This window comes from Nipponia nippon, unplaced genomic scaffold, assembly GCF_047370975.1.
Source record: "Nipponia nippon isolate SJK-2023a ecotype South Korea unplaced genomic scaffold, ASM4737097v1 scaffold_3, whole genome shotgun sequence".
In the NCBI taxonomy this organism is placed as follows: domain Eukaryota; kingdom Metazoa; phylum Chordata; class Aves; order Pelecaniformes; family Threskiornithidae; genus Nipponia; species Nipponia nippon.
Genome location: NW_028262347.1, coordinates 16,045,959 through 16,058,056, shown reverse-complemented (window position 1 = coordinate 16,058,056; position 12,098 = coordinate 16,045,959). Strand labels below are relative to the sequence as shown.

The window sequence follows — 12,098 nt, the reverse complement described above, 5'->3', positions numbered from 1 at the left end:
GACCCGGAGGGAGGAATGCTTCAATGATCTGATGAGATACACTTCCATTTCAAGCTGTTCTCAAAAAAATAAGCTAACGATAAAGATGCTTGAATGCTTTCTCTTCTCCATCTAACCTTATTGACTGACCTCTCAGCATCTAACCGTACTGACCGACCCTTCGGTTAGCCTGCTCACGACACAAAGACGAAGCGCTACACACCCTTCAGAGACAGCTACTGCTCGTCCCATAAATCAGACCAGTTGATGGATTGACGTTGGCTCTAAATAAAAGCCTGTCAGCCACACAAAGATAAGGTGTCATTAGCTGCATGCAGAAAGGTGTTACCCTCAAACACAAAGATACCGCACATGTTCTTTGCTGTCTTCACAGCTACGCTTGCTCCATAGGCCCTTTTACCGTACAGAAAATTTAACCCTGGCTTTCAAGAAGAAATTATGTTTTAAATTGTGCTCTACTTTGTGAAACACATATATCTGTGTAAAATGCTTCATCAAGTGTGTAAATACAGTAACATGCCCATTAGAGGTGTTTTCCAAGGTAGACATACCATTTGGACTAATTACAAAGAAGGTTCGCTCTCTTGTGCTCTTATAAAAAGGAAATACATAGATCTTCTGTTAGGAGGAATACCACAGGCCTGCACGCTACAAGCGATGCAGCTGCAGGCTCGGGTGATACCTGCGTGCCCGGCACCGCTGCACAAAAGGGAAAAGCCCGGGAGGCTGAAGTTCGCAGCGGGAGAGGGGAACCCGCCCGCGGGCTCCCCTGTTCGGCCCCAGGGCCAGCGGGGAGCTGCCCGCGGGGCACCGGCGGCGCCCGCCTCTTCCCATCCGCGCCCCGGCCACCGCGGCCACCGCGCTCCGCCGCTCACCGGCCCGGCCGCCGCCCCCCCACGACCCACGACCGCCGGGGCCGGGGCCTGTGCGCGGCCCACGCCCGCCCCGCTGCCCGGGGGCCGCCCCTCGCACACCCGCGGGGCCGCTGAAGCGGGAGCCCCGTCCCCTCACAAGCTGCCACCTGAGCCCGGGCAGCTGAGGGAGCCGCCCCCGCCCTGCCCGGCCGGCTCCCTCCTTCCCCCCCGGGGCCGGGCGAGGCGGGGGGCCCTTACCCGGGAACCGCTCCTCCTCCTCGCCGCTCTCGGAGTCGGTCTGCATGGGCTCCTCGGCGAAGTTGACCCCGCGGGCGTCGGGGGGGGGCCGGCGCGGCGGCTGGCTGCCCCTGTCATGGCCGGGCGCGGGGGTGCCCGCCTTGCGGCCGCTCGCCTCCTTCTCCGCCGCTGTCGCCGCCTTGGCCGCCGCCGCCTCCTCCTTGAGGCGCCCGAAGTACTGGAGGGCGAACTCCAGCAGGTCCCCGGGCTGGCTCCGCAGCACCTCCACCGTGAAGCCCTGCAGCAGCTCCGTCAGCCCCGCCGGGATGGAGATGCTCATGCCGGGGCGGCCGGGGGGGCGCAGCCTGGCTGGGAAGGGGGCGGGAGAGGGGAAGGGGAGAGGAGGAGAAGGAGGAGGAGGAGGGGAGAGCCCGCGGGCGGCGGCCGGGGCCGGGGGTCCGCAGCCCGGGGACTAGGCGCGCCCGGCGGATCGCCCGTGGGCAGCGGGAAAGGGGCGGGCGGCGGCGGCGCAGGTGGGAGCGGGCGGGGGGCGGATCCGCGGGGGCAGCGGCTCGCTGGCAGCCTCGGCGGCGGGCGGCCGCAGCCTCTCGCTCCGCTTCGCCCCACGCTCGGCGCGGCGGCAGCGGCGGCCCCGTCCGTGACTGAAGCCTCCCCGCCCCCGCCGCCTCCTCCCCCCGCGCCGGGGGAACCTCGCGCACATGTGACCCGGGAAACCATGACAACCTCCCGCCGGGGACTGCGGCCCGCAGCGCGCCCCCGCCCCGCCGCCGGAGGCAGGGAGGCGGGCGGGGGGGAGCGGGCGGCCTGCCCGGCCCGGCCCGGCCCGCGGCGGACCGGAGAGCCCCTCGGCGGCGGGCGGGCAGCCCTCGCAGCGGGCCGGGGTGCTCTTAACCCCCCGGGGCTGGGCTCTCCTCACGCCGCCGCCGCCGCCGCCGTGGGCTCTCCTCACGCCCCCTGCCCGGGCACTGCCCTGCCGGGCCGCCGCCTCCGCGCACCGCGGCCTCCCGCTTCCCCGTGGCTCCCGGGGTCCCCCAGCCTTTGGGTGCCTTTCCCCTTTGGCGGATCCAGGCATCGGCGCTGGGGATCGGCGGGGGTTCCTACGGGCGGACGCGTCCCCGCGCAGCGGAGGACCACAGTGGATGTAGTATTTCATAGCTAATTGCCACTGTGCTTTTTCATGGCCACGTACCACCTTAAAGATACTCCCCACGTCATTCATATACATAGATATGCTATCTATTTATATTCATCTATATTTTTTAGGATGGGAGGGGTGATGTGCTGCTAGAAAACGCATCCTGTTGGTCAGCTGGCTGTCTTGAGGTCCGTAAAAATTTAGCTGGAGAAAAACAATTGTTAAATAAAAGAAAAAAAGTCCAATTTAAACATTGCCGAGTGCCAATGCTCAGCGTAGACACTTTTCCAAGTCATGCTGCAGAGACTACTTAGCACAGTGGTAAGTAGGTGCTGCTTGTCATCGCCAGGAAGCTTAAATGTTTTAAGTAAGTAAGTAGCAATTACGGGTGCCATGTTTTTCATAAAGCTTTACTAAATGCCTCTTGAAAGTGAGATCCTTGGAACGCGTGGAAACCGCATCATCCCCTGATTCATCATCACCTCTGAACGTTGCGCCTGAGCATGTTCAGAACCCCCATTTTTGGGTTTCCAGAAATATCTGTTAGAATCTTATTTTTATGCAGCAACTAAACAAATTAACTGCTAAAAAGTCTAAGGTTGGGACCACTTGGCTGTTTGATAATTGATTTCACTAAACATTCAGGATTACTCAGATTGCCTTGAAATACACTTCATACAGGCTTAGGGTAAGATAAGCAGTCAAAATTCGAGTTTGTAGTAGCAAGATACTGAAAGACCTGACTTCAAGAAAGTAATGTGACAACAGAATACAGCAATCCCTATGATGCTTTTCATGCGGATCTGGATCTCAAAGCCATTTTTAATTGAACTAGTTTCCAAGTGGAACCCAGTGGTCCCTGGGTATGCATTTTCAAACGGAGCTTGGTTCAAAAGTTGGATCTTCAAAGTGTGATAGACCAGGCAAATTAGCAAAGTGAGTGATCCATGCATGCGTGGGTGATACTGCTGCCCTGTAGCAGGCAGGAGACACCTCTGCCAATGGAGCTGTGGAATACCTTTGAGCAACATCTTGTGGCTTCATTTCTCTCTGCAGGAAAAGCCTACAGCTAGCCATTATGAAGTACTTATCTGAAGTGAAATTCACTGATGTTTAGCACTGTCCAGCCTGAGGAACATCTTCAAGGTCAAGCTAAGTCCTCTGGGGCAGACCACGAGTGCTCTCTGGGCTGCAGAAGATTGCTCCACCAGCAGGCTCTGACAATTGCTGCAGTGTCCTGGGGTGGCTAGCAGCCTAGCCAGCACACCCATGCTTCACGCCGTGCCCCAGTGCTGGCTTGCCCTGGTCACAGCTGCCTTTACGAAGCACTGCTGGTGTAGCACGTAGCCACGTACACTACAGTGGCCAAGAATCAAGTGCAGCAGGAGAGCTGACATCTGTACATTACGGCCAGGTGCGTACCTTAGTCATTCTAGAGGGTGGTTTAGCCAGAACTGCCAGATCGGCTCATTTACAAGTTTAGGAGCTTAAAAGCCCTCTCACACCACTGAGAGGGCTGATCTGTTTGTGACCAGGTTGAGAGATACCTGAGCTCTGAAGAAACCTCCAGGAAGGGAAGTGTTGGTAATTGGTGCCTTCCAGGCACTAGCTGTTCTGTGAGCATACAATATTCCATTTACTGGAGTCTTCTGGGACTAAAAGGATTGTCATCCCTGAGGTTTTCTCGTAGCCAGACAAGGCAGTCTATTATTCTAGGAATTTATCAGCAGCACAGTGTCTTTTGCCATCTAATCAAGGACTTCCCTAGCTTGCCAGAGCCTCCCATCCTCCCAGACGTGAAAGGAGATTGCTTCTCTGAGGACATCCTCAAGAGCCAGTCTTTGATGTTTGTATGCAAAACTGGGATAATTTGAATACGAGATTCCTAAGTGGTGGCACTTTAAAGAATTATTCTTTTTTAAAATTTTCAAAACAGCCCAAATTGTGTCTAGTGAGACTTACCTTGAGTTTTGGTGTATCTCAAAGGATGGCAGTAAACTTTGTAGTTCAAGTTGGTATCATCTGGTTTCCTTAGATACTTCCTGTTTTAAGGAGCTTTCATTGACATTTAAATTGCTTTTAAATCCTCGTAAGGAGGACAGCTGTCCCGAAATGTGTTGTGTCTGGCAGAGTGAACAGTTAGGTAATGAAAGTATTAGTTCACACCTCTCCGATGAGGTTTATTAGTTGCTACTAATTTTTGTGTGTCATTCTAGTTCAGCTGTGAACATCATCTTGAAATGAAAGAGAAAATAAAACCTTCAAAAATCCTCCTGTACTGAAAAGGGATTGGTCAGAACATTCCCCTCACAATTACCAAGAAAAAGACATAAAGACTTGTGTTGTCTCCTTTCCTCCTAGCCAACAGATGCACTCTTCGTAACACACTGCTTACCAGCTTTGCATGTCCATCTGTCCCTTCACCTGGTTCGAGGCTGTGAAAACCAGGAGACTACAGCTAGCAGCTGAGAAATAGCAGGCACTGTGTTTCCCACAGGACAGTTCCGGACAGCGTACTTCAGACGGTGGTTGGGACTGCTTCTGTCAGAGATCGGAGAAGGAGATCTTTTCTGATCATGGAGAGGACAATGAACAGAGTGCAAAAGGAAGGAGCGACAGACTTTCAAGCCTTGTCTTTACCAGGGTAAATGCAAATTTAGTAAATTTAGTAAACTTGAGCTAACAAAGTCCATTCAACAGCCAATTATAAGCCTTTTTTCTGCCAGCTTTCAACTTTTTGCCTGACAGGACCATCCTTCTCCAGTCCTTCCAAAGACATTCTCTCAAACAACCATCTTCTGATTAATCCTGGCTAAGCTCTGCAATGCAATACGGAGGGGGCACAAGTGTGCACTTAACGTCGTGACTGTAAGACAGGGTAAAGCCTTTTCTCTTGAATGGAAAGTAACTTTAGTGAACACACTAGTGGAGTACAGGCTTTTAAAACCTCTCTTAGTTACTTTCTTGGAGGCAAGAGGGACTGTTATTATCGTCAGCTTGGACCAGCTGCACAGCTAGCCCCGAAAGAAGAGACCCTGATCTCTTCATCTGTAGTAGTCTCTCTCCTAAGTTGGCAACCTAGCAACCCCCAACGGCGGCTCTCCATGGAAAGAGAGTTCATACTGTACTGGAGAAAATGCAGGAGAAAACCTGGCCCTATGCCTATTGCAGTGTAGTAGGAGAAGACTGACGTTTGGGTGTGGGAGATGTTACTCTCTGTATTTCCTGTGTTTTAAAGATTTTTGGTTTGCGTTATCTTAAATCTTTTGTCTGAGCTTTTGAAATTTTAAATGCAGACACACTTTGCATACTGCATGATTAAAAGCTGCTGCTGACAAGCAACCTGCAAATCCCGTCATGTTTTATATTTACTTCAAAATCTCTTTAGCTATATGGCAATGTTTTTCCTTTGCTGGCTCTTGATCAAGCAATAGCTGGTTTGTAAGTTTTGAACAACCACAGTTCGTAGGAATAATCACGTACCAATTTCTGATCTTCCAAAATACCTTTAAAATGTCACATATACTGACTTTTTTTTTTTTTTCTTCTCAGCTCATGCTGCCTTACTAGGCAAATCTTGCTCACGGAATTTTCTTACTAACAGTTTTTAATAGTAATCATTCAGCCATAGGTTTTCTCAGCAATAACAAAACTTGCAGCTGTGCAGATCCATAGTTTCCCGCTTTTCTATTCGTTTCATTAGAATGATATGTCACTATTATTATTTTACCAAATCCACTACCAAACCCAAATCTATTTATCAGAAAAATATTCAGTTCTATCAACAATATAAGAAACTAGTGCCTGTAATTCATGGATCAAACTTGAACACATTCCTCATGATTCTTCCTTTAGTTGAGTCTCCTGTTCTCCATCTCATACCCTTTGCTCTGCCTGTGCTTATTGTTCTGTGGATTCAAAACACTTAACTCTTCCCCTGCCTAATGTAAATCTAGAATGGCAAGAACCAAGTAGCCATTTACATACTCAAGTAAAATTCTTATTTATGCCAATGAGGGTTTTCCCTGAGCAAGCAGAAGGGCCAGGTTCAAAATTTGGGATGGAAGGAATCCGCCTCAGGAAACAGAATAGCGGTGAAGCATTGTAAATGAAATAGCCCCTGCCATTTTCAGGACCGATTCACAATCAGTTTAACCCAATGTAAGGTTTGAGGAGTTTCCTCCCACCAAAATGGCACCCTGCTAACCCTTGACCAAGTGTTCCTTTCCTCTTCCTTGTATCATCACCTTTTTAGCACTTGTAGAGCTATGCAGTCAGTCAAATTAAACACCTGATAGAGCTGAGATGAATCACCATGCTCACAGAGAGAAGAGAGCAGAAATCACAGCTCAGGAGGAGTAGTACCAGACTAACTATCCTTTCATCAGCAATGGAAATTTAGGTTGGCTTACTTTGGTCATGAAACCAAGTCTTCAAACAGCCTCATCTACTGAGATAGTATGGTCAGAAGAATCGCAAAGTATCACATCTTCTGACCTCAAGTCCCTTACTTTTCCACTCACCCTAGTCCTCCTTAACCCCAAACTGGACTTTCCAGGAAGTATGAGCTTCATGACTTACTGCAAACTCTGCATACAACTGTTCCTATTCAGTGAATGAACAGCTGTTGATTTCCATTGAAATCTATTGTTTGTGGTCCTTGATATTCAGAAACTACTGGATACCCTCTCTTAGAAAATCAGTCCCCTTTATGTGCCTCAATTTGGGCACTCACAATCACCTGTAATTTCAGAAAAAAATTTACTAGAATTTTTAAAGTCAATATAGCGAGTGCTGAATTTGCCATTAAAAGTAAACCTTCTCATTTTAAAAGTAATGAGACAAAATGACAGTGTAGATGTAGTAGACCGGCTATTTTGAAGATCTTATTTCATATGATATCCTACTCTGTTTATAGAAATGGCATTGTACACTGTCAACACAACCTGTTAAATGGCTAACAGAGACATCTCTCCAAGTAGTTGACAACAGAAAATCATCATCAGATGGAGAAGTTCCCCAGGAATTGACAGTAGCCTGCTTCTATTCAACACCTCCTGCAGTCACTTGGGAGCAAGTATAAATGCTGCTGATGTAATTTCCAGATGACAAAGCCCAGTCAGAACAGTGATTATCAGTGAGCTCAGGAAAGCATGGAGCAGTCTGGATAATTTGTCCATTTAAATAAAATCTTTCTTTGCACAGCTACATATTGAGTCATTGACTTCAGAAGAAAGAGTGCAAGACGTTTCTACAGAACGGGAGGAGTTTATCTTGGAAAGCAGTACTTCTAAAAGGGTTTAGGGATCAAAATGGAGAAACAGCTCCACTTGAATTCCCAGTATAATTCTGTAGAGAAAGGAGTACTTCTAAAAGGGTTTAGGGATCAAAATGGAGAAACAGCTCCACTTGAATTCCCAGTATAATTCTGTAGAGAAAGGAGCTTGAGATTCTTGGTTGTTTCAAGAGAGACCAAAAATAGGAATGGGGAATCTTCCCTTTTTAAAGCACTCTTGAGACCAGTAAAAGTGTATGGCCTACAGTTTGGTGTTCATATGTTCAAAAGAACATGGAAAAATAGGAGATGTGCAGAAAAGAGACACAGGAATTATTCATAAGCTGAAGGAAATGCCTTGAGGTGAAAAGACTGGGAGAACTCACAGCCTTTATCTAAGCAGTTGTTATTATGCTCAGTAGAAGAGGCTTATACTGAATGATCGAAGTGATGAAGGATATCAGTCTAGATAGTCTAGTGGTTCCTTCTAGCCCCTTTAAGGCAAAGAATAGTATTGGTTTTGCTTATCGGAAATGGCTCAACATCTTCTCCTGGAAAGTCAAACTCTTTCATGTCTCCAGACTAACACACAAATATCCCAAAAGATGCAGCAGTTCTTAGATCTTATGAAATATGAAGTAACAGTGAGAAAACCATAGTACAAATATGCTTTTAAAAACCTACAGTCACCGCTGTGGATCCTTGGGTATTATTTAAATGCAAAAGAGCTATAGTGAATGGATAGCTTTGCTTTTCATTTTCCTTGAGGGAGCTGGGGAATCTGATGATTTTTGAAAAATGAACTTTCTCCCTGCAAACCCTCTTCTCCTCTTACTAGTCCTGAGCTTAGATCTGAAAGCTTCAGATCCTCTGCTGTGTGCAAAAAACAGGGAGCAAAGGAGTAGAAATAGCTGTTGGATGGAGAACAACCCTACAATTTCATGCCTTGCATTGCTCATTAACTGCCAATGTTCCTCCAAACAAATCTATTATGAGAATTATCTTAAGTTTCTTGGGAGCTAATTTCCAAAAGGAGGGGCCCCGAGCTGTGAAGTCTCTGGTTCTAAGTGATGTCTTCTTCTAGGGAAGAGGCAACATTTTCAGTGGACATTAACTGTTGGGTTTTTGGTTTGTTTGGTTGTTGTTTTGTTGTTTTTTTTTTCCTGCCTGATAGATTTAATTGTTACTCATTATTTTCTTGAAGAAATCAGTATTTATTCTTGGCAGGAGGAATAAAGCATCTACATAAGTATTGGTTAAAGTGGACACATAAGGACCAGCTGAAATATTTTCCTGGGTTTGAACCTTAATGCAGTGGTAATGTTCCTGCAGACTTTTATCCCGGTGAAAACTGGGAACAGCATTGATGAGTAAAACCACCATTCTGACCCTAATGAAGGATGTGTTTCTTTCTCAATTTGGGCGTCTCTGCACACCTAGACACAGCCTGGGTTGGGTAGGTAGACGTGCTGGGCTGTATGGCAGGCACTTTTGTGTGTTAAAGGCATCAGACAAGAGGGGTACAGGTATTGCCTAGTCTGTGAGGGAAGACGTGTGCCTGTAGTTGGAAGAGCTGCGTTTGGGAGAAGAACCTTAATTCAAAGCAGCAGACCTTAAAGGACGAGTGTGGATGCTTCAGAGCTGTGCACTGGAGTGCCAAGTCTCCAGTTTGTCTCAGGATGGTTTGTTTATAAGAACTTGTAAATGTGCATTTGATTAAAAAATAATCTAAATGTAATGACCTTTACAGATTCTGGAACAGAAAGACTGTCTTTCTATCTCTCTCTCTCATATAAGTATATGTGTGTGCATGTATAAATAAATACACACACATACATATATGTCTGTATATGACATTACTGTTTCTATTTTGGCAGAACCTAAATACCCCATGATATTAATCACTCTACGAATGCAATATAAGTATCATAACTTAGTTGACTTGCAGTGAGTTAGGACTGGCTATTTAATGTAGACTTATGGATCATCAAAGAAAGTATGTGATTATTTTTCATACTTTTATAAGAAACAGAAATATTTACATTTTTAAAGTAAAATTCATAATTGCACCACCCTTTCAATATTCCAACTTTAGCCCCAGGAGTGGAATATAAACAGTGCCAGACATGCGTTCCCATGAGTTTTTTATCGTCATTTTTGGCACAATCTATTTTTATTCAATTCTATGGGAAATGCACACACTTTGTGCAGTTGCCAGAATGTGATTTCCCAATACCCCCTATTTATTTCCAAGCGTGCTTTTTTCAGATTCAAGTACTTTTGCAATAGCACTTTTCCATGTTTTATTGGGTAAGTAATCCTTGCTCATACTGAACCCATTCGCTGAGGACAATGGTTACGTATATGGAGCTGAAAGGGTGGCCATGTAAGTTAGCGAAAGTCTCCCACACTGGCGGTAACAGTCAGTTCTTCTTCCTTTTTCAGGGTCTGCCATTATTCACGCTCGCTCCACCAAAAGGCTGTGTGCACATAGCTGCGTCTGGAGCCAACGGGGCAGAATCTTTGCTTTGTTCAGATTCTGCTGAGTGTAACAGAGTCCAGCAGTTGTTGGGAAGATGGTGATATTCTGCTGAAATCCCTCTCTCTGGGCCTACATTGCAGGACAATTTGGATGCTGCCCAAATTCATAGCAGATTAATCTGTAGGAACCATCCATGAGCTGGGGCTAGCCAGAACACATCAGGCTTCAGACTGATTTACAACATAACAGTTGCATAAGGAGCTATGGAGAGGTTCAAGCTGATAATGCATCTGTTGTACAAGAGAGCAGATTTGGCTGTGGAACTTGCCCCAAAAGGACAACTTACCTAAATAAGGACATGGTCTTTAGTCAACATATCCACTCAAATTGGCATGGTGCTTTCCAGGTCAGCATAATTTTCTGCCCTAAGATCACTTTCACTTGATACTTTTTCTCTCATTTACTTTAAGGGTTTATCTGTATGTTAAAATCAATCTGGCAATGTCCTTACATCCATACAAACCATCCTGTTATATCATTACCATAAGGCCTAGTCAAGGTCTCTTGTGTTCAGACACAGTTGCCGTTCCAGCTCAGTCCTTTAGAAAGTGCCCTAGACATGCCTGGTCTGCATATAAATGGGACACCACTGGAGAAGACCTCTTCCAAACTCCCTTGCAGTGTGCTGTGTAAAAGACATTTTAATACTTGCCCCAACACCGACTCATCTGCAGAACGTGCACCACAGAACCTGTACCTTGACATCCTGCATAAACGCCCTACCCTTATCTCACAGCGTTACCCAGCAAAGCCTTCAAACAAATAGGGAAAGGAACAAATGTGGTCTGGAGGCCAGATATTTAGGTCAGTGGTCCTTCCTGCTTCTTCTGTCTGCCTTGATTTATACCTGGTACCTCAAATGTGAGCTTGCTCCTGGAGGTTTGGCCTGAATGCTTGCAGAGAGGGTTATACCCTTCCCTCATAACACCTATAGCAAGGATCCAGGGCCAGGGTACTCCCCTTGCCCTGTGGATTTCTCTGTCATCCTTCTGCCATCTAGATGATGGCACAGCTTCCTTGTCCCATAGGGACTTGGACCAGAAGCAGATGGGTTTGGTAGCAGCTGGCAAGGCACATGGACTACCAAGATGCAGGAAGGTGAGAAGGTTCTCCTTGGGTCTGAGTTAATGACTACATCTCGAAACTGTGGTCCATTGCTGTGGCAATGAGTCAGGAAGCAAGACTGCAAGGTTGCAAGTGATACACACTGTTTCCTTAGCAAGTCTCCTCAACTGATACCATTGTCTAGGCCTTTTAACTCACACAGGCACCAGGCAAAAAGTAGTCCTCTCAAGGTCTGACAACCTCGTAATCTTCCAAAGCCATATAACTCATGAAGGAAAGAGGAGAAATATTTTGAAATCTGGCACTTATGGGGAGGCAGATCTCCATGAAGTGGCATGGAAGTGGAGCCTCTCAAACTGGCAACATCAAGATGAGCCTCCCAGGCCAGGTCCTTCCACAGAATTCATTGTGCTAAAAGTATCTTTTCCTGAAAAGCCAAGAACTCCCACCAAGGAAAGGCACACTGCTGTCCTTCCAGTCAGCCTTCAAAATCAAAGATGGTCTACCAAGTCAATTGACCAAGAGAAATCTACATTAGGCATGCACTGCAGAATGCTTCCTTCCTCCCAGAACAAAAACAAAAGGAAAGGAAACAAAAGGAAAAAATCAGTAAAATCAAGAGCTGCAAGGGCTGTAGGCTTGTCCCTGGTAACATCTCTGGCCTGTCAGATATTTCTAAGTTTTGAGCTCTGAATATCTCAAAGGATGGTGCCTGTTAAGAGACCTGGCTCTGAGAGTAAGACAAGTCTTTTTTCAAGTCTTTTGTGTAGATTGTCATGAGCCATTGGCTGAGGCATCCTAGGACCTCCGAGCTCAAATGGGTCTGTGCAGACAGCACAGCTTCCAAAGTCCCTGTGGGTCTGTATGCTTCTCAAAATCATATCCCCTCCTTCTCCTGAGCGCATGTGTTTGAAAGATCCAAATCTCTCCTGGTAGCCCCACTCTAAAGGGTCCTAGGACAGGCCACTG

The 12,098-nt window shown here is 46.9% G+C and overlaps 1 protein-coding gene and 1 long non-coding RNA gene across 2 annotated transcripts in view; one reads left to right on the top strand and one right to left on the bottom strand.

Annotated features, from left to right (window-relative positions):
- PRKAR2B (protein kinase cAMP-dependent type II regulatory subunit beta) overlaps positions 1-1,701 on the bottom strand; it is a 91,894-nt gene extending 90,193 nt beyond the window's left edge. The window contains exon 1 of the mRNA XM_087765713.1: positions 1,113-1,701. Within this exon, the coding sequence (XP_087621839.1) occupies positions 1,113-1,431 (319 nt within the window). The 5' untranslated portion in view covers positions 1,432-1,701. The remainder of the gene's footprint in view (positions 1-1,112) is intronic.
- Positions 1,702-2,238: 537 nt separating this feature from the next.
- On the top strand, positions 2,239-4,664 carry LOC148054511 (uncharacterized). Its single transcript, XR_015707007.1, has 3 exons — positions 2,239-2,435; positions 3,304-3,661; positions 4,609-4,664. It is a non-coding gene; the product is annotated as an uncharacterized LOC148054511 (long non-coding RNA).
- The last annotated feature ends 7,434 nt before the right edge of the window (positions 4,665-12,098 follow it).